Below are 27,941 nucleotides of genomic sequence, written 5' to 3'. Positions count from 1 at the left end.
CAATCTGGATACAGCACAGACATTTTAAGTCAAGCTTGGTACTAGCAAATTTTTGGGTTGGATTTTTTGTCTTCCTCCCCTTAACGTATGCACCAGGACTCTCGTTGACCTCCATTAAAGGTGTTTGTTAAGTGCAAAATTTTATGTCCGGGATGTTAAACTGTGTGTGGTTTAAAGAAAAAAAAAATCTAGGTTTGCACTTTTAATGACCCAAACTTTCATTCATCATAGATTTCTGCACTTAATCTGTTCTAGGATCTCTGCCATAATCTTATCGCTTTAATTATAATCCCAAAAAATGCAAAAAATGTTATATAACTCTTTCTGAACTTGTTTGGGCTTCTTATAGACATGCTTCTGTTGCAGAAAAAAACATTATGCAGTCCAACAGTGGCACAGGGAAAAGTCATGCAAGCAACAATTAGGGTCTGACTTCCTAAAAAGAAACTTCTAGATATATAGCGTTGAAAAGAAATACACCTTGAAACATTAGACATTAAATCCCAAAGAAAAGTTTCATTATAGTTCTCTGAGAAATGTAGACTTCCAAAGACTGGAGTTGAGTAAATTTGAATTTGTCAAATTGAAGTTACTGCAAACTTCCAGGGTTTTCTTATGAAATCAGGTTCTAAAAGATTAAAAATGTGTGCCATAAAATTACTAGAATCATCTTGTGTCTGTAAATTAGAAAACTGCTGTTTTCTTGGTTTCATATAGAACTAAAACCCACTTGGGATTTACGGATGTTGTAAAACTCTATGCCTGTAGGTGTTACCCAGCTAGAATCAGAATGGCTTTCTGCCTTTCACCATGGTGAAGGGTCTCTGCATTTCCTTTCAGGGGTTCCTGAAAGAAGGACTTTTAAAAAAGAATATTCCTGCATATTCTTGCCTGTGCGAGGAAGCCATTTACAAGTTCATCATTAATGTTGTCATAATTATAATGCTAAAGGCAAGGAAAAAAAGGAGGATTTTTTTTCTTTTCACAAAATCCTTTTTTGTGTGTGTATGTGTAGATTAAAGGTTTTTAAGGGCATTTTTATAAGCGCTACAGACATCTTGAATTATTCATTAACTCTATTTCTGAGTTCCCCTGTTTATTTGCACATGCTTTTTCTGTGTCTTCAGACTCATTAAATCTGTTATATTTTAATACTTCTTTTTTTAAAGTGTCAAATAACAGGTCATATAATCACAGTAAAATTTCGGTTTAGAAGGGACCATTTCACCCGTTGTGCCTGTGTGTGTGCCCAGACATACACAGAGACACTGAAAGCAGGGTCAGCTTGATCCGTTTGCCCAGAGCCATCTCTCTTGCCTCAACAGTGCAAGCAAATGTTAATGTGACAGTAGTCAGGCCATTTGCAGAGAACTCAAACTCATTTGGTGGGAGCATAATAAAAAACGTTTCTGCAGGATTAACCTTGTGAATAGTCTACTGTGTGTTAAAGCGTTAAAAGAAATTCCATCAGGTATCAGAAACATGTTGGCTGTTGAATAATTTCACAGAAGTGATATGTAGCTGTACATATTTGTGGGTACCAAGAAGAGAATGGCAAAATGAGAGTGCTGTATAAGCATTTTTACTGGTGTTTAGGCCATCAGAATTATTGGAAAATATGACATACATGTTGGACCAGAGCACTCATTCTTGGTGAATAACTCATATGTTTTACAACCTGAGAAATTGTCCACACTCGAATAATATGAACATCATAGCTGCCATTAAGCTGCCACCATTATCTATGTCACATTAATTCATAACTCTTGTGGCATTCATATAATAGATTTTACAACTATAATGTACAGGACACAGAAGTTGTTGATATTTAGGAACAGCCCACTTGAATGGGTATATTGTTATTTTTAGTAGATATCCAGACTTCCAGTTCTTGTCTGATTTGTCTTTGAAGTTTCTGGATTACAGTCAAGAATAATCTGGGCATTTTGAGGGGTATGTCACGTTTTCATTTTGATAATGGGGAATTGCTTGTGTAATTTTTTGGCTTTGATGGTTGCCACGTCAGAGTTTTGCTTGAAGATCACAGTAGCACAGAAAGTCATTGTTTTATTTCCCCTTTGTTAGAGCTTTAAAAGTCACCCGTGTATGATTGGTGATAGTGAGTGTCTACAGTACCAGTCACATCCCTGTATCACTAACAGAGGCTGTCAAAGGAACCCTGGGGGCTTCCACAGTTGTTCTGCCTGGAGCAGGGGACTTTCCTGGCCAGTTCTCCAACTGCGCTTCGATTTGTAATCCTTTTTCCATTAGTGGTTGTTGTCCGTCCTAGAAGAGGCTCCATTCGAAGTTAAAACCCTGTGTGTATAGTTGGCAATTTCCTCTACAATGGATTTTTAAGAACTTTGTTTGGACCAAGGACTGTCAGGAGTTTGGCTGCTGCTTTCAGACTATAAAGATCACCTTCATTTATTTTTAGAATGTATGTACACTTTATCTTCTTGTATCAGGGCTATTTCTTACCAGACAATCTCAGTATTTTTTACTTTATTTTAGTATTTTTAATGTAGTTTTGCTTGGAATACGTAAGAGTAAAGTGTAGCAGCAGTATTTGGGGAGATCACTCAGGAGTTTCCATTTCTAGCCAGCATCCACATCTGAATTACTGCCTCTGAGTGGAGAGAGTGACTTCTGAACCCTCAAAAGCTGTTGGAGCATTCATTTTGGTTCCCTCCACCCCTGCTTTTTTTTTTTCCTTCTATTTTTGATAGGGCTAAAATAAATATTGCTGAGGTATCCAAGAATCCACGGAGTGGGGGTGGAGGTGGGGTAGTTTCTCTGAGTGTATCTCCTTACATGGCACTTATCACAATAGTGCTTGTGTTATACATTCCTCTTCTATGAGGCAGCATCATGATATGTAGCTGCTTTTTTATTTCCTAGAAACAATTTTTTGCAACACTTTGAAATTGCTCAAACACTCGGTTTTTCTGCAGCAACAAGTTTAGAGAAGGGAGAATTCCAGCAATGAATAGCTCCAAGAAACTATGTTGGCATACAAAGTATCTTATATAAGAAGTCAGTTTTCTTTTTTCTTTTTTTTTTTTTTCTTTCTTCCTCCCTTTTCTGCCCACCCCTTTCTGTGCTAGTCAAGGCCTTTGTTATAGCAATAGGCCAGCTGGATGCTACTTCCTCTGCTTAAGTGAAGTTCAAGAAACCAGCTGCTGCTTAAAAGAAAACTGCTTATTGTTAAGTTCCTCTTCTTCCCCCTGCCAAGGTTAAACGTGTCCCTTCTCCGTCAGCACCTCCAATGTAATGTGTCCCTAGATATTGTGGGACACGCCTTCAAGGATATAAACCTCGTCTTTACCAAGCTACCTGCTGACGAGGCAAAAAGATAGACAACAGCTTCTAAAGTTGACTTAATGTTAGCCAGTCACGCCAAGATCAGTTTCCCTTCCTTTAGAGGATTTTTCTTATCCCCAAAGTAGTGCAAGGTGAAATTTTGGCTCTGTGGAAGTCATTGAAGACTTCTTTTAGGAAGATGTTCATTTTATTTTTCTTACTCTTGCATGACTGTCTTCATCACTCTAATAAGGAGCAGTATTTTTCCCTCCTCCTTATAAGCCTCTTAAGATCCTGTATAAAAACTTGTACTTTGCAATTTTTAATACAAGAATTTGCATGATAGCTGCCCAGAACTTTTTAGTCCAGTGATTCACTCACACTTACATCTAGTTGGAAGTGATTGGCAAAGAATACAGTAATATCTTCCTCCTATATGCAAACAGCTACTTTTAAAGAAATGAGTCAGCAAAGTCTTTAAATGTTTAGCTTAAAAACAAGAACTCTGTAGCCTCTCCTCAAAAGTGTATCATGGAACACCAAGGTCAAGTCATACAGGCAAACACAAGTTTAGAAGAATTCATGGCTGTATACTGAGACTCCCTGTGAAATTCAGCCTTCTGAGTGTCCAGTATGATGCAGTCCTTAATTCCGTGATTGTGTACATTTTTATCCCAGACCATTGCTGCAGTAAAGGAGCAGGTATCTTTTCCTCTAACTGTGATAATATAATCAGTTTGATGCCTTGTTCAGGTGCCAGGTACGAACCTTTATTTCCCAGTCTGTGTGTTTGTGGTTCTCTCACCGTGCTGCCTGAATGCTTCACAAAACAATAAGCAGGGTACCCCTGGGAGCAGCTCAAACTGCTATGGCTGTTTTACAGCTGGAGACCTTAGGCATTGCAGCCATAATCTTCAACACTTTTATTTTTGTAAAACATCACCTGTACCTAGATTTATTCTGCCTAATGGTAGCACTGAAATTGGAGATAAACTTTGTCTTCATGTAGGGAGCTGAGGTTGACAAGGCTCCAAAACTAGGCATCTTTACTAGTTATCTTAAATTTAGATGGAATAAAATTGTGCCCAGAGCATATGAAGACATTTTCAGTGTGTTTTATACTCTGTGAACAATGTTCGTTTTACTTCACATGTCACTGTTAATGTCCTAAGCTTGTGCAGAGAGGGTGAAGGAGAAGAGAAATAGGTTGCAACCAATTCCTAAACACTTTTGGATAAGAGGTCTCACTAGCAGAGTTGATGCTGTAACCAAGACAAGGACAGATTCCCTCAGTTTAAAGTGACAATTAATTCTGAAACCATCTTTTCTCAAAATCAGCTTCATTTAGGGCATTTCTTTAAGCTTTCCTGTAGTAATAAAGTGGCGTTTCAAAAGAAAATATAGTCATCCTTTAAGTGAATAACATCAAACTGCAGGCTAAAGAAGCAAAGAGGGAATAGATGAAGATGTACAAGCATTCTTAATTCTGGTATTTCTTAGGTTTTGGGGTTTTGACTGCTTCTGTAATGCTTTTACGTATTCTTGTGTGTGGTTTTGTACGTTTATTTACAAAACACATATGCACTTTTGTGTGTGTGTATATATATTCACAGTGATGGGAAATCAGGCTTAGTCCTTTAGCACCAAATCCAGCTTTTACTGTTTAGGAGCAATTTCACTTAGTTCAGGGATGTACATTATTTGGCCCTGCTTCTTGTCTTTAAGGAGTTTCAGATACACTGTTTATTTTCTTCGGGGAGATCTATTCTTTGCCGTACTTTGCCTGCGTTTACTAAATTTGTGGTAAGTCTCCAGTAAAGCGAAGTCTACAGTGATGTCTGAAGCCTATCATAAATGCATTTATCAGAGTTATTTCAGTAACATACATGTTGTTGTGTGATTAATGATACATGATTTGATGTCAGAAGAGTTTAAGTGTTATTGTCACCTCCTAGTTTGTACATCATCACATCCATTCAGAGTCAAAGGAACTGAAAGGTAAAATTAAAGGCTTTTCCCAGGTCTTTCAATAGGTCATTTCCTATGTAGACATACCACATCAACATTCCATGTAACATATCCATTTCACTATATCCAGCATTCTGTGTGGTTTTGTCATGATTTAGCCCCAGCTGGCAACTAAGCACCACACGGCTGCTCACTCAGTCCCCCACAGTAGGATGGGGAGAGGATCAGAAGTGTAAAAGTGAGAAAACCACGGGTTGAGATAAAGACAGTTTAATAGGTAAAGCAAAAGCCATGCACGCAAACAAAGCAAAACAAGGAATTCATTCACTACTTTTCATCAGCAGGCAGATGTTCAGCCATCCCCAGGAAATCAGGGCTCCATCATTTATAACTGTTACTTGGGAAGACAAACTGTAATGCCAAACATCCTCCCCACCCCTTCCTCCTTCTTCCCCCAGCTTATATATGCTCAGCATGATGTCATATGGTATGGAATATCCCTTTGGCCAGTTCGGGTCAGCTGTCCTGGCTGTGTCCCCTCCCAGTTTCCCGTGCCCCTCCAGCCCTCTCACTGGCAGGGCTCAAGGAACTGAAAAGTCCTTAAGTGTAAAACATTATATAGTAACAACCAAAACCCATCAGTGTGCTAATAACTTCATTCTTACACCAAATCCAAAGCACGCCACTGCACCAGCTACTAAGAAGAAAAGTAACTCTGTCCCAGCTGTAACCAGGACTGTTTAAGAGTGCATCATTAATAGCGTGTAACGTGGCAGCTTGTGTTGAGCAGAGATTGTTGTAAATCTGTAGCACGTCTTTCACAGTATTATTTACAACCCTGGCATCTGTCCTGGCTTTGTATCTTCTCCTGATGACATTGTTTCTGAATTCACATCTCTTCTAGAGACACAACAAGAACTCCTTTGTCTCTCCAGTGGGATCCTGAGAATGCTATCTGAAGTGTTAGCATAAGTTTATTTGTAGTAAACCAAAAAAAAATAGTTGTTGGCTTTTTCTAAGCTTCTGCCTGGTCTTTGCACCTGGCCAGTGGGGGACAGTGTGCTGGGCTACTGTTTAATATGCATCTCTGTTGCACTTTCATTGAAGTGAGAGGGGGTTGAAGCTATGTTTTTTGAGTCTTTGTGATAGTCCTCAAAGGCTAAAAAAAACCACAACTGTGTCCAACAATGTTAAATTAATTTTGAAAGCACTGTGTTTAATTGTAGCTGCTCTGTTTATCTTAAAGTATTTCTGGAACTGTGTATAAACCGTAGTTGGATTTCTAAAACTTGGTTACCTAAAGCCAAGTTCCTAAAAGATAGCTAAACAAACAGGCAAGTTGTTGAAAAGTTGTTTATGAAAAACCTAGAATCTGAATCCAGCATGAGACAGAAACGTATGCATAATTTTCAAATAACTGACAGTCCTTTTCTACAGAAGGTTTTGACAGATTTATATTGCATCATAATGTTGTTTATTTCAAGTCAGTTGTCTAAACAAAGCAATGCTAGATGTTGCAAATCCATCAATACTTACTACATTGCTGCTGTGCTCAGTGATAAAATACATGGATGATAGAAGTGTTGTTATTTTTTTAGCCGTTCCCCAGAATATTCCATGAATGGGAAAAACAGAATAAATCTAGGAAGGCCAGAACTGTGAAACTCACTAATAAAGGAATAGTTTAAAAGAAACAAAAAAAAAACCAAAAAAAAAACAAAAACCCCACATGCTTGCTGTGATGTCTTATCTCAGAGATAAATAATTCACAAAAATTATCTGCTGAACTCTCCAGAAGAGAGCCAGCACAGCAAGTGATGTAGTCCCCCAAAGGCTGTGTAATGAACACCTCCCAGGAATGAAAGAAGATGGCTTTACAAGCAAAATTCAAAGAAAAAGGAAACACATCCCTGTCCTCCATTTTACACCCAAGATCCCACTTGAAATATAATCATTGCAGTTGAGTGATGAATGCCTGCTCATAAGTAGAAGCCACTAATTTAATGTTTTCCAATTGCCAGAAGGCTATGTATAGCATAAGGTAGCAATATTGAAATATAGCCCACATAATTATTAATTTCCTGGCTGCAGGACAACTAAGCCCAGTGGAAATCAAATAGTGAACTCCTGTCTCTCACCTGTAAGATAGTCCGCAGGTAGGAATGAACGGCATAACTTGTTAAAAAAAAAAATGTATTAATGATTTTCCCTGGAAGAGGTGCTGATCCACCTCACCAGAATGGTGCACAGCAGCTGAAGCCTTAATGAAAATGGCTTAGGAGTATATGACACTTGGGGCTTGAATCCCCAGATACATGATTCATGGAACCAGTTGGAAAAAGAAGAAACAAACAGGATAACATTACACTTAGATTTATGTGCATTTCTTATTTTTGCAGTTTAAGCTGATGGTAATGGGACATGTAGTCTTTCCACTATCTGTAGTATCTGTTTAACCTCATATATTACTTTTCCTCTGCCACACAGAAGCAAGTTGCTTTCTGTTCACAGAGAAATCAATAGTGCAGAGTCTGACTGTATAATTAGTGAAATTTCTTGGGTCTGGAAAATATTGTTCAGTAAATTTATTCCCTGGCTACTTTTCTCCTTCACACACACACCCACCCTCATTCCAGGGGATTCCAGGGAGTCTGCCTCAAAATGTAACTGCTTAGAGAGTAAACTCTTTATTGCCTGCTACTCTCCACAAATTAATAACATCACAAGTCTAGCAATACCGTTATCATTCCTTCAGCAAGTGAATTCTACTTTTGTACCAGGGGAGAAAATTAATATGGCTATGAGTAAAAGAATCATCTGGAGTTCTGCTAGCTGAGCAAATATTTATTAGATATTTAAAAAAAACCCAAACAACTACTTCATAATTATCATATAAATCTCAATAAAGTGTCGTGAAATTAGATGGAATTGAATAATGTGCTACCAGAAAAAATTGAAAACAACCATTGTGTTACCAGAATGCTTATCTCCAGGTTAGTGTTTCTGATCTTACTAGGTTTTACGTAATTCACTTTTTTTTGTGATTTTATTTAATGTGTTTTGAACAAAGGTTGTCTTTCTCCTTTGGATTCAGTGAGAGTGAAAGGCTTTTAGAGCTTTGTAAAGTTTTAAACAGGTTATAAACAAGAGTGATTTTTTAATTTGGTATAGACTAGAAACTTCTTCTGCATCCGAAGTAGGAGTCATGTCCAAATATTTCCTCTGTCTAGTTGGGGTAGAAAAAAAAGTTGTTTATCCTTGCTAACATAGTTTTGCTTCCAGCCCTCACCAGCCTATATAACATTGCAACCAGCAGTGAAAACAGAATTTTCATGAACTTCAAAAGTAGTTCTGATTTGTGTATACTATAAAGGTTTGAGTCAGTATTCTGCCCTACTCAGCTTAATGTTTGTACATAGATGGTAGTATCTAGTACCAGTACTAGAGCATTTTACTTGGTCAGTGTCCAGTACTGTTAAACACAGTACATCAGCTTTATGGCTGGTCTAAACAATCACAGATCCATTGATTCAAGTGAGTTTTAACTTGCGCATACCTGTCAATAGGTTATTTTTTCATATGAGATCAGATTACCAAAAGCTTGCCAAGAACTTAATACCATGCTGGAGTTAGATTTCTAGAAGCTTACTACATCTTGTGGCCTCAATTTACTTAAACTTACATGTTTTCTACTCTGGTAAGACATAAATAAACTGGCATTGGAACGCTCCGCAAGCTGCAGAGTGCACAGTGCAACTCAGGACACTTCCATGGCCACCCCTTTCTGAAGGATAAGTGCCTTGCCCCTCCATAAGCCAAGATCACTCTGGCAAAGGTCCAACAACTCGTTGTGTTGTGATGGAAATAAACACTTGGAAGCAACCAGTTCACTATCCAGGATGTTAAATATTTTTTTCAATAAAACAAGACTGCATTTAAATCAGGTGGAAGGGCTCACTTTTAAGCTTCACCGGGAGAAAAAGTGGTAAGGCTTGCTGCACTGGCTAACACAGAATTTAGTGAATATGAACGCCAGATACTTAAATCAGGTCCAACCTGACTCACTGTATTTTAACCATCATGTCGTCTAGTTTCTGTGTAATTGAATTAAGTGGATTTTTTTTTTTTCCCATCGTTTAATAATAGTAAGCCTGAACGGCATCTTCCTGGATTTGGTTTTGTTTACATGGTAGAATAGAAGCTCATGTAACAGACCCAAGGAGGTCTGAGATCCCTGTTTTGCTCCCTGTGAAGGGGTTGCCTTGAGGCCTTAGAAGGAGTAGGATGCAGTCTAACACACTCCTGCCATCAGCAGGTGGTGAATGGACCCTTAGTGATTGTTGCCAGACTACCTTTAGGGCTCATGTGGGAACCTTTGATATTACACTTAGACTCTTTTTCTGGTGGGATGGATTTAACTGAAGTTTGACAGCTGGAGGAAAAGGGCATCTGCTTTCAGTTGGCTGTGGAGCATTATATTGTTGACATTGGGGCAGAATTCATTACTTTGCATTTTTTATGGTTTATTGATGTGGAGTTTGTGGAATTTAAAATTTAAGATGCTTACTAAAAGCAATTGTTTTGTCATGACTGTCTTGGGAGGAATGACTGCTGTCTCACTTATAAATAAGGATAATATGAGAAGTGCAAAAGAAGCTGATGATTATGCTGGCTCTGATGCCTTGGTAACTTGCACAAAAGTGGAAATTCACCTCAATAATGCGCTGATTTCAAAACCTAAAAGGACTTCTAAGATGAAAAGGCTAAAAATCTTCCACAATAGTAATAAACTGCTTGTGGTGCTAAAATGCTAGCTAGACAGTAGATAAAAATGGTATTTTAAATGGTACTCAAGTAAAGGAATTATTTTCTGCCTTGAGCAGAGGGACCTTACTCATTCTTATGGCAGTTTACTGCAAAACTTGTCTTACGACTGAACTTGTCAGACTGAAGATCTTCCCTTCAGCTGTGCTCTTGAGGGACTTTAAAAATGTCTTCATATTCTGTAGAATTTCAATACTAATGCAACATGTGAACCACTGCACATACCCTCAGAAAATGCACATCACTGAGTGCTGTCTGTGCACTTACTCACAGGGCAACTTCACACTTGTAAGAACTTGATCTAAACGATTTGACCAGAAAACACTTTGAAGCTAACAATGCAATATCATCCTAAAAAATAACCTATTAAATACTGACTAAGGTCTATTTCTAGCAAAGTCATTAATTTAGCAGCAGGGTAATAACTGTAGAAAGGGGAAAAAAAAGAGAAAGCTAGGAATTTTCTTTCTTGCTCTGGCATAGTGTTTTTGTTTTACTTCCTGAACTACAGCAGCTGAAATAATTTTATTGTTTTGTTCCTGCTCACTGCAGACATAGAAACATGTTTTGGTTGGCTTCAAAGTTAGAATGAAAAAAAAAAAAAAAAGCCTACCTGATGGGGCAATGGAAACATTACTTTTTTTCTAAAAGGCATTTGAGGTTCTATGAGTCAGCGTCGTTTATATTTTTTCCAATGCACAATAAGTGAAACTAAAGGTGATTCCATGTCACAAAAGCAAAATGCATATTTTGAAAATACTTTAGAAACAAAGGTGGTTATGCATTTTTGTGGAATTACTTTAGAGTATTCCTCTATCATTTTCAGTTTTAAGTATTCTTGTAGGAGGATAATGTACATCCATAATGTTCCAATACCTCATATGAATCTGCATAAAACTCCAGTTGACATAAATACCTGTACTTTGAAACACTAAGGTGTTTTGTTTGAGGTTTTTTTTTGTGTAGTGGTGGTGGGATTTCTTTTAATCTGCAGCTTGAAATCAATCTGTTTGTGTAGGAGTACGTCCTGACTTTGTTTCTGGTATTTCAGTGAGATCAGAAAATATGTATGGGCAAAAAACCCAGTAAAAAAAAAATAAGATCCCATTCTACAGTCGAATCTATTCAAATTGATCTTTCAATCGCTGTAGAGTCTGTAGATCCATCTGACTGGAGGCTTGGAACAATAATGAGCTTTATTCATAACATGATATTCTAAAGGAGATTATTATTTTTTAATACCCCACTACATTCTTGAAAGCACAGGGTTTTAGTGAAAGCTTGTAGTTGGTCAATGGAATTTTTTTACTGCACTTTTCCATTTGATCTGCACTGTTGCACATTAGCAGATGTCACAATTCATTGATAGAGGCAGACCAAAAGGCTCTGAAAGTCTTCCTGTACCTGTAATTCCTGGGGATCACATTGTATCAACCATTAATTGTTTGAGATATGGTTTCAGTTATTTTTCACCTAAAAAGAAAGTATTTTTGCATTACAGTTATGTGTTATGCAGCTCATCCCCACCTTCTTGCCCACCCAGTTTGAGTGATTGTTTTTGGAGTTCCCTAACCATTAGCACAGCATCTGACTATTTGAAAGAGCTTAGTATTATCCACAGATTTGCACATGTCACTGTTCATTCCCTTCTCCAAGCCACTGATAAAGATGTTGAATAAAACTGGGCTCAGAAGTGATCCTTGGTGGGACCCCACCAATAAAGTGACATTTTTCTGCCAGTAGTAAAATATGGGTTTGTTAAGGATATTCTTGCCTTATTTTCTCAAGATGTGATGCCACACTGACTTGTATGCTGTTCTCTCTTCACCTGCATTTCCTCAGCTGCTACTTGCGGATATTACTAATATTTCTTTTGCTACCCATAGTCACCTAGTTCAAATGAAAAGTGCCCCGTGAGGCATATTTTTAAAAATAGTCTTTTCTGCAATGGTGTTTACTACCCTGTCTCTCATGCTTCTCGGTGTAGATTGGGCTACCTCACAAGTATTCCCAAGTTTTTTTGATTTGGACTAGAAATGATGCTGTCGCTATTATTTTACAGATGCAGAAATGGAGCATAAACAAGACAAAAAGTTGTTGAAGTTATTTTTTCTGTTTCCACTGTGGGATGACATACATAGACTCACTCACTCTGGGAGTCAGGGGACAGTTGTCCTCTCAGGTGGTCGGGGTGAGGTATATCTTTGCATTGCCGTTGGCATGTGGCACAGCATAGTGGGTAGTGGCAGTACAGGATTTGGGCTGAACCATTTAGACTGCAGCACTGTCCTGGATGGTAATGCCCCGTTTTCTGTCATTTGTCTTGAGGCCTTTATTCTGGGTGAAGAGAGAAGCTGCAGTCCTTTGTGCAGTGGACTTTCCACTCTAGAAGTCCTGCATACATGTTCTTGCCAGTTGAAGTTGGTGTGAACTTGAGTTTACATTAGCCCCTTGTTTCTTTAAGATAAATAAGTAAAACATAGTTTTGAGGGATTTTAATTCAAAGGTTTACTGAAATTGTTGAGCAAATTTGCAAACTTCATGAACCATGGCCAGGTTTTAGTTTCTGAGGCTAATTCATTCCATGTGTTTGGTAGCATTATCTGCTTGTAATGGCTCCAGATGGCTAAAAATTTTGTGGTGGTAAAAATACCAAGAATCTAGTGTAAATTGAATGTTTCCACCTTGTAATTTCCCTCTCTTATGCTTTGAAGCATGTTACATTTTCTACTTAATCTGGAACTAAACTTTTCTGACCTGGATCCATTCTGTTATCTCTTCGAGCGTTTTTTAGAAGCATCTTTCCTTCTAGACTTAAAAAAAGTGGTAACCCTGAAGTTTTTTCAGTAACTGTCAAAATAGGAACTTTACTGCATTCATGCACATACACATTCCTTTTTCAGTTTATCTTATAGTGCAACACATTCTGCAAATTCCTGATGCACACATCTTTCTTTTTTATGGGCATTCTGCAGAGAAGTAAACTGCCAGGCTGTTCTGTAATCATCTTTGATGTTGCAATAAATGCTGTGTTCTTTAAAGTTTTTTAACCTTTATCCAGCTAAAGAAGAAATCAAAGAGACAGATTTCTAGATAATTTAAAAAGACTATAGACAGTAGATAAGTTGAAGTCTGTGTTTGCTGTGTATCAAAACACTTTTCCTCCATGGAAAGGTAGAGATTCATTGAGCCGCTAGCAGAAGTTTAGAGACCTCATCAATAAAATAAATGTATATTCAAAATGTGCAATTATTTCCACATACAATCATGTATTTACAAGACTAACATTTTAAGTTAGCCATGCTTCAGTACGCATTGAAGATGTCCAGTGAATATATGCAACCTGAAGCCCCCATATGTGTGCTGCTCCAAGCAGCAGGTGCAAATCTGATCTCACAAAAGCTTCGCCCAAGTCAGAGGTCAGTGACTGTTGGTGATGTCCTCGTGGCATCACTTGATGTGTGTGTCCCTGCTCGTTGCTTCAGAGGGAACTTGCTGGTCCTGTTTTAAACGTTCAACATTTTACTGAGGCTTAGAGGGAGTTCAGCCTTACTCAATCCAGAGCAAAGTCCTGGTCTGTAACTGGTAAGGCACTTGCCATCTCCATAGTAAGCCAAGACACCTCTTCCTCCGCTTTCTTTCCCAGAAGCAGCTTGGCTACTGATTAAGTTATGCGAGGGACAACCTGTGCTTCAGACAGAAAATCTTCCTGTACCTGAAATATCACTAGCGTTTCAGTACGTGCCAAGGGTTAAATGCTACATTTGAGGCTACAGGGGACAAGAGTGCTCAGCTCAGCAGAAAGTCCTGTTCTGAGATAGTCTGTCGCTGTCCTCATCTCCCTCTGTCTCCGTATGTATGCTGGCCTTTTACCTTTTGCGGAATAGGAGAATCTGTGCATATATTAGTTATTTTGAAGCAGACATAGTCATTTGAATTTGTATTAAACATGTTAAATGTTAACATTTTTAGTCTTTATATGTAGCTATAATTTCATTCTCCCTTTTTGTTGTGGGTTTTTTGGCGGGGGGAGGGGGGGAGTTCTGCATGACAGCAAATCAAAGCATGGAACATTTGAATTTGTGGGTGGAATAGTGGTGTGTGCAAGAGACACAAAAGAGAGCATATGAAGGTGAAGTTTGTCTCTCTGGCAGCTGCTTTCTAGCAGAGCAGGTTATCTGGTTTCTGCTTAACAACAGAGGCTGCACAGGGATTTGCTCGGAACATTTACCCAGGGTGGAAGCTCTGCCTGTAAGCTGCTATTCATACTGACCTCCATCTCCGCTTGACAAGGGAATTTTGATGTTGTCATGTTTCCACAGACATGTTTCAGGGGAAGCACTGAACATCTTGAGAAGCTATTATATATTATCACTATCTAATGAAACTGTTAGTGTTAACTATTACCTAGGGCAGCCTAGGAGTAAGAAAGTTAGTGTAAGAGGACACGAAAAGAGAATGCAATTTTGTGTTTGACCTCGTACCAAGTGTGAAGTTAACACCGGGTCTTTTAGTCTCCCTTTTCCCAAACAGCCTGAATCGGTGATAATTTTGGATTGTCCCCTCTGAACAAGGGATACACTTCCCAAAGTGTAGATGAGCATCTCTTCTTTCATTGTTGCACTCAATGCGATGAAGCTTGCTCAATGGGAAATAGGCTGGGCACCTGTAAAAAGTGAGGTATAATGTGTAATCCCTGGAACTTAGCAAAGTGAGGCAGTTGCTGAGGCTCCAGCACTTGGCAAAGGCTGCAGCTTGCTCAGGTTAGGCAGAAGATGCCCTGCAAGTACTTTTCCTGGTGTTGCTTTGACTAGTCTTGCTGTTTCATCCCGTACATCCTAACTCTACACCTTCCTGGCATATGCAGAGTCCCTGTGCAGAGGAACTTTCATTCTGTATTACGAAGTACAATATCAGTGGAAAACTGGTCTGTCATTGGGTCTTGTTATGGTATTTTATTACAACTAATAATAGTATCTGGTTTAGCTCAACATATGTTTTTGTATATGTACAGTCTGAAGGACTGAGCTTGAATTTGAGGAAACGAGCATCAGCAGGTTAATGTGCCAGCCACTGTTAGATTAGTATGCATTAATACCTGTAAGAAAAGAGATGTCCTGAAGAAAAAGCTGGAATTAGATATTTCTGAATGGAAACATTTCTTAACTTCCTTTAGAGCAGCAGCACATCTATTTTTGCTGTCATAATTATTTTGTTCTGGCTCAGCCAAGTTCCCAAAAAGAAAGTCTCTTTGGTAAAGACTGCAAAATAATACTATGCTGTTTTTCTTTCATGTGAGTGGAGACACAGTTACTCATGCTAATGTGTCATTTTAAGGAACTTGAAATCCTCAGCAAGGTTTTGTTAGGACAAATGCAACTATTTTTTACTATTCAGAACATCATGTTCAACTAAACTGTAGACTTTTAAGTTATTTCTGGCATCTGGGGCATAGTTTGTGAACTGATATGACAGTATCTCATATAAATTTTCCATCTGGGTGATCACAGTGCAGAAGTTTCTTGCTGTGTCGTCAAGCTAGAACCAACTGTTGTCACTGGCTGACCTTTGTTTTTAAGTACGTGGGAACATTACTGAAACGCCTCACATAATACAGAAGAGCCGTTTCTCTGGTAGTGAGTACCTTTATGTTGCCAAAGACTTCATTCATGTCCTTCTTTTGAATGGAGAACAGGATTCCCTGTCCTCCCCCACCACTTTCTAACTTTCAAACAGTATAAATGAGCCAATTTCTTACCACTTAATCTCACAAAATATCCTGTAGGAGTCAGTGGCCTGGTCTAATAACAAGTTTGAAAATCAAGTCCTAAAACAAGGCCAGAGAATAATTTCTTCTGCTCTGACTTGAGTAAAATTGCTGGATGCAAAATACTGTGTGCTTCCAGGTCCATTAGTGAATAGATTATTATTTTTATTTTTTGATGTATGTAAGGGAGATGCTAGCCAGCTAGAGACTAGAAAATTATTAGCTCCAAAGAACGAGAAACTTGTACTGACAGACTGGTAAAAGCCCTCTTTTTAATGCTCACACTTTGTTTCCTGAGTTTCATTTGGTGATTCCTCTTCAGAAAAAAAATTAACTGGGGGGATGTACCAGTCTTTTCACCCACCTCCCTTTTTTCCTTAGGCAAAAATCATTTAGAAGCGGTAAAGCGTATTTGGTAGCAGATGTTTCTGCAACAGACAGAGCAGCATAAATGGAATGTCTAGGCAGCACGTATAGACACTGGCCCTGCTGCAGCACGGTTTTCCAAAGATCATTCCCACATTACAGGGAAAGAGGTTTGAAAGCTTTGGAGAGTTCTGGTTTACTTCTTTAATAAATGCACTAATGTTCACATCAAGGTCCTACTAGCCAAGAGAACTTACAATACAACATACTGAATGTTTGAATAACTTTTTGTACCTGTCTGCATTGCCTCCTTTCCTTCTATAGTGTCTACTATTCTGTTCGTGGGCAAGTACAATTTTGAGCCGAAAGAAGGGGCAGGTTTCCCAATGCTGAATTCTGTAATGGAAGACAACTCTCACAGGCTGGTGCAATGGCAAAAATGTTGCATGGAGAGAGAGGAAAGCTCTATACATCTGTGGTTTCTTTTCTTACAAATGCTGAAGATGTAAACAGTTACTGCAATTGAAATATAAAATATGCTCATGTAATTCTGCTGTAGTGCCTGTTTTGGTTTAGTGTGCCTGGTCTTGATATATGTGACTGGAAATCATAACAGATTTCTTTTGCTGGGCAGCTTTTATACAAGTAACTCATTGGTAAAAACATTGCAGTTCCTCCTGGATCATGACCGATGGTTTCTTAATCTGACAACTTCTGCCTTTCACTCACTGATTGCATCCCTAGAAACAAAAAGCACTGTTGCAATATATCATGGCTGTGATATAAAGACTTGCCCACTCAGCTAATTATTTATGGTTGTTTTTTCCAGCAATAATGGGCAATTTCTCAGAAAATGGTTGCTGGATGAGTATTATGTCCCATCATTTTCATTATCTTCCTTAACTGGGTTCCTTTTCCTTCTGATACTGCTGCTGCTGGATCAACTGGCTGCATTCCCCAGAGTGTTTTCTATTAGTTAGTGTAGCATCTGATACATTTCCCTGTGTGCTCAGATGTTAACTAGATCCCCAGACAGCATAAGAAAACAGGAATTATAAAGACAAGAAAGGTTCCAGAACCAGGCTGGGGGCTGAAGAGACACCTAGGACATGAGCCATCTCTGTCTAATCTCCTTGGTAGAATATAAACAGGTTAAAAGTTGTTCTTAGAAGTCTTGAAGTGCCTTCAAAAACTATATAGTTAGTTGTAACTGGAAGACATTGTTTATATTTTTCCTGTAAGAATCAGAGCAAAGGAATATTATTAGCTGCATGCACATTGTAACGTTTTCTGCATAATGACATTTTGCAGGCTTGATACAATTTTCTGCCATGTGCATCAGGCCATTAAATAAGAGATCTTTAAAATTATCTCACCAGAACAGTTCTTTTTTCCAAACAACACCAAAAGAAGATGAGATCAAAGAATTTCATAAAAGGCGCTTTTCACAGCTTATCTGTCATCAAATGAAGGTATTAGGGAAATGGCCTGAGAAGCTTTTCCTACTTGATACCCCTTTTGAAGTGACTAGAACTACAAAACACACCATTTCTGCAGAGGATTCCAGTTGTGTTTCTCTCTTGTGTGAGAGGAAGGGCACCAAGAGTGTATTACACCAGCTGGCATGCTTCTGGAGTCCCTGCTCTCAGGGCTTGCTTGGACTTTCAGGGAGCAGGCAGGAACTGGGGTTGCTGCCCCAGGGAGCAGTAAACTTCCCTGAGTTCACTGTGGAGATCATGGCTACCAACACTTCAGCCTGGGGCAAACTGAAAGATTTGCACTAACTCCCAGAAGAATCCAGCGAGAACAGAACATGTATCTCTCCAGGATAATTTGAGGTTAAAGATTTTCCCAGAGTTAAAAGGCTTTTTGCTTTGGTTCAATTCTAGGTTATCGAGCTGATGAAATGGCAATGCATATAGTTTGTTCTGCATCTTAATTGCATGCACTCAGCTAACAACTTCTACATATTACAGCATTACAAATTTAATCCTAATCTAAACCCCATTGGAGCTAGAAAGAATCTCACCACTAAGCCCTGTAGATACTGTGTCAGAACATTAGATATCACATTACAGGTGTCATAGAAAACATTCATGTAGGCAGAAGGAATAATATCCATTAGTGACTGAGAATAGCAAAAAACAAAATTCTAATTCTTTCTTAAAGTGGGAAGAAACTAAAAAGAATGAAAATGTTTGCACTCACATTATAATATTTTAGGGTCTTAAGTTGAAATTTTTGTTTAATCAAGAAACTCCAGTAGAGCTAGTATTTTATGTCATATTCTCAGTGAGTAAAATGACAGCTCTACGGAAAGCAGGCTGACAACTCTCCACCTGCTGTTTCTGTGCTGCATTGAATTAGTCTAAACTTTATCTTGTTTTAAAAAGAGGATTAATGAAATTTTGAACCATATTTTCTTTTTACTTGCCCTAGTGTGAGCCTGATACACCAGCTAATCCAATGCATAGTAAATCTGGCCCAGATAGTAATCTGACAGAATTCATTATCTAAAAAGACAGTAGGAAGACTGTATTCAAACATCAGATACTCATAAATTACACAGGAAAAAAGCTCTAAGGGATGTAACCTTCATCCATTATTCCGATGTGTATAATTGTTAGTTGCAGATTCTAGGGTATAGTTTTTATTCATATCCATACTTCATCATCTTCCAAAATTTATGGTACAGATTAAGACCTCCACATTTCAGTAGTGATGTTGAAGTCAGTGGATTTTGCTGACCACAGTAATGGGGGATTAGTTCCTTTGAATAATTGCAACAGTCAACTAAACTTTCTAGAAGTATCAGTGTTAAGGCGATAACAAAATGGCCCATTTTTCACTCTCTACGAGTCTGGGACAGGCTGACTTCTCTTTATTTTGAACAGTTTTAGAGCATTGTTGCTCTAAATAAAATGATAAAATCTGTCTTTGGAAAAATCATTAAACAAGACTTCCTTCTTGAATGCCAACCTAGGTAAAACCTAATCATGCCTTGACATTTTTTGAAAAGAAAAGGTGATGTCCACAAGGCCCTGGCTAATGTTTCCTGCTGTGAATCAGAAGCTGTAATTTCCATAGTTCTGTGACCTACTGCTGGTACATAGTAAGTCTCCCACCCCCAGACGGTTTATCTCAATGCACGTACACTAGCCATATTTTGCTGGTTGAACAGTACTATGGGGTGTGTTAGGGGCGTGAAAAACATAGTGAAAATGCCATTCTGTTCCAGTATTAATTGGTGTTCCACAGAGAGGCAACATAAATCTGTGTCAAAAGCAACGTACCAGGTCTGCTTTATGAAGATCAGACACATATGTTGCTTAAAAATCATCTTCCAGTTACTCACATTATAGATGAGTAAATGCTACAATGCAAGTGTAAAGGTCTTGAGAACCTCTGTACTGATTCTGAAAGCACTGTTTGGAAATGAATTGTATTTGATCTGTAGCTTTTTCCGGCCCTCCACATGGTGTGGTATGGTAGGGTAGAGAGGGTTTTTTTGAGAATTATTCCAATGTCTTAAGGAGGACCAGCTATTCTCAAAACTATTTTCAAGACTTTAAAAGTGTGTTTTATCCCACAGACTCTCAATTGACATAATGTCAAGGGTCTCCATGAATGGAACAGAAATATTTTGTGATCACTTTTGTAAAATCAAGAAAAATCAATAACCAGTTCTTTGCATAAGAGACAAAGGTGAAAAGCACAGAAGTGTTTCTGTGAAGTCAGTATATAGCTTGCAGCACAACTAGGAACTGATATTTTGAGTAAGGTAAGCAGAAGAGGTAATGCAAATGATTTGCAGCAGTGAACAGAGTTCCCAGGGGTATTTTCTAAAAGTGCTGAAATAGACTGCCAGTCAAGGCATACTTATCAGTGGTGATTTTTAAGAGCTGATGAGATTAATTTCAGGAACTGATGCAATTTTTTGACCTGCAAAGCAGAATGTTCAAGGAACACTGTTCACTACTGGCTTCTGCTGCTGGCAACGGGACAGAGAAGGGAACTGAGCATTTTGGGCACAGCAGGAGACCCTGCTGCAATGGAGTGCAGACAAACCCCCTTGCCCTCCAGCAGACCAGACTAGCAGAGACTTCTGTTTCTAGGTCTTTGTGGGCCAAGCGGAGTCCTCTCAGCAGGGCTGTTCAGGTTCATGGTTAGATCATTTGTTCACAGTGCCCAGAGACTGCCTTGCAGCATTGAAAAAGTTAGTTCCCCTTGGCTTAGGTACAGCTGATCCTGCCTGTCAGCTGTGGGATAAGCTAGATGACCTTGCAAGACTTCTTTATCCAATTTTGTGCGGTTCTCTGACTGTCTCCACTCTATGTTTTAACTTTGAGGTCATTCTTTCTTTCGAGGGAAAAAAACCCCTGGGTTTGAAATTGAATGCTGGGCAAATCTGAGCAGTAAGTCCCTAGCTATAGTAGTGTTCACCAGCTTGAGAGAAATTTGAAGTGTCTGGTTGACAAAAAAATCCTTTAATACAGAATCTGAATGTGTGCCTGTTTTGTGAAGTGGAAGATGCAGATATCCTGTGTGAAATTTAAGATATCAGTTCCTATGGACAGGGCATTTATTCCAAGAAATAGGAGATTAATAGAAATTGTTCCCTTCTTATTTGGAACTCTGTGAAAGCCCTGGTACAAAACAGGAAAAACAACACAGTTATCCCTGAGTATAAACACTGAAATCAGAGAGAGATAACGTGTTGTAGTGTCCTGTTGAAGATTGTTACTGTAAACTTCGAAAAGGGATCACATGAACAGGAGAGAGCTTTTTGTTGTTTTCTTTAGTGTTGTACCTGGATTTTCTCTTGTTTTTATATGTGTCCCTCCTAACGCTGGGATTGTGGAAGATGAATCTGCCATTGTGGTTAGTCTTCGGCTCAGGGTGTTAAAGATTTGTGTATAGTTTTGTGTACAGTGTGCCTGTGCAATTTCCATCAGAAGCAGGAAATGTTTATTCAAGTTGTGAGGGGTGGGACAGTTGCTGTAGTTTTAGGTAATTTTAAACAAACTAAGCATCCTGTTTAAATAGAGTTAAGTAATCACAGTTTTGTACTAGTTGGGAAAGAATTCCATACGTGCATGATATGAATAAAATATCATCTTCCAGAGCATACCAAGGTGATACATTTATATGACTTCTTGTGCAATAAAAGCTTTATCTTTGACTTTTGTTTTGCAACAAGTTTAGTGGCTGAACATATTCCATCATGTAACAGTACTCTGCTAGAATATGAACTAACTTGCATTTAAATGTATCTGTATTTATTACACATATTAGTTTCCTTGATATTTGCAGCAACCTGTGGACGAAACTAATTCAAATACAACTTTTGAAACTGGATGGAAAAAAAGTGTATTCACATAAAGAACTTAGTTTAGGGAACTAGTGAGAATCAGGAAGAATTTATTCACAGCCAATTGTATGAAAATATAAATTAAGGAAAAAAATGGCAGCTGGTAAGATTTATCTACTGTGAATTTTACCTGAGTCCCTGTTTGATGCCTTTCCTTAATTCTCTGGTTTGAAGTGTTGGAAGGGTTGAACCAGGAGATTAAAACCAGTAGTGAAAAGACTTGTTCTCAGGCTTGTAGCATGGATGCACTTTTCAGATTTGAAACTGGGAGACAGATTGCATGATTTACTTTTGGTTTCTAATATTTCAGTAGCGAGGCTGTGCTGAACTGCATATTGAGTCCCCCAGCTGGTAGGACTCGTTTGAAAGGAAGAAAAAAAACTTTGTACTCTTCAGATTGCAGTGATAATTGTACTTGGCCTTATGTCTATCAATGGATTGTCTTTAAGCTGCAATCTAATGTTAATGAGATTTTAATTGGAAAACAAGCAAAGGACAGACAGGTTAATGACTGATAATTTAAAAATTAAGGGCTACACAGTAATTAATGTAAACAGAACATCAAAGTCTTTCCATGTCTAAGCATTCATACAGTGTTTACGTAGAAGCTTGTTCCTCAACAATGGTATTCAACATCTAAACAACTAATAGACTGTACAGTGTCATCTGTTAAATCAACACTGATTGGCAAGATTGTCTGGTCTTACTAGTAAGAAGGACTTGGTCATTACTCACACCTCCACAAATAGGAGCTGGATTGAGTCTGTTATGACCCGAGAGTTTATTGCTATTGACGTTCCTGGAAATCACCTCCCCCCTTTTCCCAATTAAAACCATGTGCATTATTTGAAAAGAAACAAAAGGTTGATGCTCTATAGAGTGGAACTCATAACATCTGAAAATAAGCAAATATAAACCAGCAGGGAGTGCACATAATATATATATAGGCTGATATTAACAAAAAGTATATAAATAAAACTGAAAATTAGAGAATGGTTTTGAAGAGGGAAAGTTATGCTAATAATCGGAATAAAGAGTAAAAGATTATTTAGAAGGATTTACTGTAGAGCTAAAGGAAAGATATTTTGAATGTCAAGGAGGATGAAAAATTAAATTGGGGCACAATTAAAGCAGTGGAATGAGAGAGAAGATGAAACAAGATATCTAGTTTAAGTGACAAGTGTACTTCTCAAGATAGTGATGGGGACAGAGACTAGAAGAGTGGTTGCTTTTGGACTCCAGTTTTGATGACACAAAGCATGCAGGAGATTATCTCAGTTAAGAAAGTCAAGAGGTGAGACTGGAATAATAGAGATGTTAAGACAGGCAGTTATGCATTGCAATATAGTAGTCATTTATGGTCATACAATACTATGATAATACGGAATGAAGTTGAACTTCTTTTTATCTTTTAGCCTGTTTCATGTCCACTTTACTTTTAAAATCTCTTATCCATGCTCTCTGCTCTCTGTTTTTCTTTCTATTTATTATTTTAACTGTTCTCATTCAACCGTACCTTTTGAGAAACTCAAGAAAAAGCAGGTATGGTTAAGGGCTAAAATAAACCCTGTAAAGGAATCTAATTACATCAGAAAACATATTAGCTTACTTGGCAGTACTTTCTTTTTGCTTTATAGATGCTAAGAGAGGATTATGTAAATAACATAATCATGTAAATTTGAGTCCCAACTGATCATGTCATTTTTCTGCCAAAAAAAGACCAGAGAGTGGTTTCAAGGAAGTAGTTTTCATAGGGACTGAATATATTTAATTAAAAAAAAATGGTACCTTCTAATGTTCGTCTGGCTTACTGTGCATGTTGTGCATCTTCTTGTTTAGCCCACTCTACTCAGTGAGAATTAGTATTTTTCTTCTCTCCAACTCTTTTTCAGACACACTGTAAAAAGAGAACAGAACTTTCAAACTGTTGGGTTTTTTTTCTGTGAATTCTCATTGGGAAGCTGAAATGTGCACACAGGAAAGCTGGAAAAGTAACTTAAAATATCAGCATATAGCAGAAAAATGCAACAGCAGAGCAATTTCAATCAGTCAGCTGTTAACTCTGGGTTTAGTAGGTATACTTTTGAAGAGGTGGTGAAGTAAGCTGCAGAATCTGCCAGAAATACCCCTTCAAATTGAGAATGAGACGTGCATAATAAGGAAGATGTGAAAGAGGATAGAAGAGTTAGCACTCTCCAGCTCTGGGAATGGAGCTGCTGCTAAAACTGTTAGGACTGTCTTAGGGCAAGATACTCTGCTTGCTAAACAATCCAGTTTAATTTTCAGTTGGCTGATGTCCTACAAAAGACTGAACCAAAGTAAATGAACTTGAAGTTTTACCTAAACATAATTTCTGATGTTTAGAATCAGTAATTAGGCATTTGGTGAATTTCATAAAATCATTCGTTCTGTTTGGATCAAACATAGAGTATTTAATATAAAAATGATACAATGTGTATCCTGATATATTAGGAAATGGCCCTGATCTATAAAATTGTGTAAACCAGGGGTTTTTTTGTTTGTTAGGTTGGGGGGGTTGTGTTGTGTGGGGTTTTTTTTGTTTGGGGTTTTTTTTTGTGCACCATCCCTAGCAGTTGGAAGAGTGGTGCTATCACTGTTGGGAGCAGGAGCTCGCAGCTCAGCGCCAAGTTGAAGGTCACCATTTGGGAGTCACAGCTGTAAGACACAGCACAATCATTTTGCATCAGCATCCTTTGTTTTATGCTTGTGATACAGGTGCAGCAAAAAGGTAGCAAAGTTGGGAATGAGTAGGGCTGCTCAGGAGAATGTGAATGGCAGCTTCCTTTTCCTGGTTGTGCCCACTCACATCCAGACTGTTGACTTTGGAAAGGTTAAAATAGCAACGTAAGAAGGTTCAGTTTCAGCAAGTGTTAGGACAAGTTACTTTAGCCAGGTATTAGTCAGACACTCCCCAGCCTGCAGTCCAAATGGGTTTTGTACTTGAAACACAACTTTATCCATGTGAAATAATCTGAGGCAACATGTTGCAAAGGGACACTTGTACCAAAACTGCTCTTCAGAAATACTCGGCCTGTAGAGCAGCAATGAGGAGCCTAAGGAAGAGCAATACCTGCATCTCCTTCTTAGGGACGTTGCATTCTCTTATGTTACATTACAGTACCAATATAGCTATGCTTGTGACTGACTTTATCAGAAAACTGCATCGGTGTTATCCTTAAGCTCTAGCTTCTGAAGTTGTTAGACCATCTGAGAGGTCTCAGTTTTTCGTTTAAAAGCAAGGCTGTAATTCTCATCAGTTCCAGAGAGTAATCAGAGAGACAGCACAAGGACCCATATTTTTGCTTAAAACAAACAAAGAAGGTGATATTTAAAGCCGACACTAATGTGAAGAGATCTGCATTATGTTATGATTGTTAACTTTTCTTATCAGCAGTACTGAGCATTGCAAAAAGAGTAGAGGCATGGCTCTGAAGCCATGTTCTTTTGAGTGTATGATACAGCCAGAAGCTTTGATGCTCTTCTTTAGTAGGTTTTCCTTACTAGGGAATGGTAAGAAAAATGTTGGGAAATGTACCGAAGTCATTAGCAACATTTTACAAAGAATGCCGGTCCACCTGGATCCTGAAGTTGATCCAGTCTGGCAGTTTGTGTTTTCCCAAGATACAGGGGAAAGGCACAAAGTTTTATTTCTCCATCCTCTTTCTGTAATCAGCATAAAGTCAGCCAAACATTTCTAGCCTCCTCCAGGAAACTTCCCTGATAAGTATAGTATTTAGGCACTTAATGAGCAGCATTAATGCACATGCTTAAGTTTAAGGCTTTTTTTAAGTGCTATGCTTTGACTCTGAGCCATAGAGTAGTAGATGATTAAAGACAAATGGCAAACAGTTATGAATTTCTGGACTCACATATATATAAACCTCGTAATCTACAGGCTTGGATTCACATGTGGAGGTTAATTAACTTCCATCTTCTGCTGGGTTTGCTTGTCTTAAGCAATGTTGCATCTTGTCTCCTTTTCTTCAACCCAGCACACCAGCCACCATGAGCTAGAGCCAAACTGCAATGTGACGTGAGAGTTGTAGAGGGGCTCCCTTTGGTGAAGCCATGCTTACACACCTGTGCATCGTATGACCAGAGAGCAAAACATTTGTGTCACGTGAGCTAATGCAGAGCAAGGGGTATATGCTCAGATCCATTCTCCATGTCCCAGAATTACCTCCACCTCTGTGTAAACTCACGTGCATGTAGATGTAGATATTTTACAGTAACAAAGAATGCAAAGTAGGCTTCAAAACAAGGGTAGACGGGCACATAGGTGATTATTTAGGGCTGTTAGTACAGATTAGGGAAAACTATGACAATTTATTAGAAATATTTATGAAAAATAGGATCTAGATTATGTAAAGTGGATGTGTGTCATTTCTCTGCTTATACCTTCATCTGCATTGCCAGTTTATGTAGAGGAATGCAGGCAGTGGGTTGATGAGCATTGATAACATGCAGCTGTGGCCTTGCCTCGAAGGCAGTGGCTTGATTGACATGGATGATGTGCAGCTGTAGATCGTTCCTGCTAAGTGGTTAAATAGCCCTGAGGAGCGTGGTAGAGGGGGTTGGTTGGAGGAGGGGTAGTGTGGTCTGACCTCTGGAGGAAGGAGAAACAGCATGGAGAGTAGATTCTGACAGAGGTAAAAGCCTTGTTGCAGCCTGCTAGCTGGCTTGTGCTACAACAACTGGTGCCCTGTGTGAGGCCGAGTTGGACTCTTGACTACAACAAGTTTAGATCATAAATGGTCCAAGATGCCAAGCACACCTTTAGTTTACGGGTGTTCTCAATTCTGACTGTTTTGCTGACTAAACTTTTGTGGGTTTTTTCTGAAATGCACTAGAATGGGGTGATTGCCTGAAAATTTTAGTTGTTGTTCTTAGATAAAGTTCATTCCTAGTTCTCCATCATGGAAACAGGCTTGAAAACTTGAACTTTGAAGTGAAAAGCATCAGAAGAAAATAAAAAGCATCTGATATGTATTTTAATAACGTAATTATATTTCATTGTCTTATGAGAGTTTGAGGCAGTTCAATAAGTTGTATGTAAGTGTTCGCGATTAGCAGCACTGGTTTCTCTAGTTTAGGAATTCTAATTTTTTTTTTATATAATTTGGGAAAGACACTTTGCAGACAGAGTAACCAGTAGGAGATAAGAGAAGAAATAAGGAGCCTGAAATTTGCTCAGCAGCCTCTGTTAGTAGTTGACAGAATTGACTTCATCTTGTCATTGTTATGACTATATTTTAAAAGAAATGGCATATTATAAGTACTTCTGTTATTATATAAAATAGGTTATTATTCCATATGTATTTGCTTGGAGATTTGTGTATGTGTTGCTTATTACCACATTCCGATTCTATTCCCTTTTTCTCATTTCTCACTTTGAGACTCGGGTCTTTTCTTTAGATTTGGGGGATTTTTGTTGTCAGCTTTTCCTTTTTTAGACTCGTAACGTTTGTTTCTTTCATTTCTTGACGTAAATGTTCCAGTTGCCTGAATTGTAGCTTCAATCAGTCTTTTGTGTGACTAAATACATTACCTAAATAGCACTGTTTAATTAATTTCAGGACCGCCTCTTTTTCGTCATGGAATATGTAAATGGAGGAGACCTAATGTTTCAAATCCAACGCTCACGCAAATTTGACGAACCTCGATCCCGCTTTTATGCAGCAGAGGTCACATCAGCACTCATGTTTCTTCACCAACATGGTGTCATCTACAGGTACTTTTTTTGATCCCAAAGAAAGTATTCTTGAGGCTTTGGGCTGGTTTTGGCTGAAATTCTCTGTCTCTTAGCAACCAGATTTAGATTAGTTGTTTGTTCCAGTTTGCTTACATAGAACTTTTTTTGGCTGTTTATCATTGAGAATGTTAACATTTGAATAGCTTCTGCAGCAATCGCCAGCTGTGTGTGCCAGTTTAGTATTATAGTCCAAATAAAGCGGTTTTGAAAAAGCTTGGCACAGTGAGACCCAGAGGTGACCTTTCTGCGGATCGGCGCGCTCTCTTCACTTTCCTCTCTGTGCCATGGATTTCCTCTTGGTTTCTAACTCCCTGCCACTTCCTGAGTTTGTTTGTCCTAGTTGTCTCCACACTGATACAATCAGGATGGTCCTTTGCAATGCTTTGCTTATGCCCCTTCCTCTTGCCTGTTTGGGTGAAGGCTTAGTCACCAGCAGGAAGTGGCTCTTTACAGACAATTTTGATTTGCTTGCAAGTGCCCCGCATCTCTTTGAACCTCTGCCCCCTGCAATCTCTGATCTTCAGCACCCGTGCGCACACATGAAAGAAGTGCATATTGTTACGCTGTGG

At 38.5% G+C, this 27,941-nt stretch overlaps 1 protein-coding gene across 3 annotated transcripts in view; it reads left to right on the top strand.

The window, feature by feature from the left end:
- The window catches only part of PRKCE (protein kinase C epsilon), a 294,070-nt gene that overhangs the window by 212,640 nt on the left and 53,489 nt on the right, over positions 1-27,941 (top strand). For all 3 annotated transcript variants that reach the window (XM_005436291.3, XM_027801204.2, XM_027801203.1), the window contains one exon: positions 27,197-27,351. In XM_005436291.3, the coding sequence (XP_005436348.1) occupies positions 27,197-27,351 (155 nt within the window). The remainder of the gene's footprint in view (positions 1-27,196; positions 27,352-27,941) is intronic.

The sequence above is a fragment of the Falco cherrug genome, chromosome 13 (genome assembly GCF_023634085.1).
Source record: "Falco cherrug isolate bFalChe1 chromosome 13, bFalChe1.pri, whole genome shotgun sequence".
NCBI lineage: Eukaryota > Metazoa > Chordata > Aves > Falconiformes > Falconidae > Falco > Falco cherrug.
The sequence above is the reverse complement of the archived record's forward strand: the minus strand, read 5'-3'. Positions and strand labels throughout refer to the sequence as shown.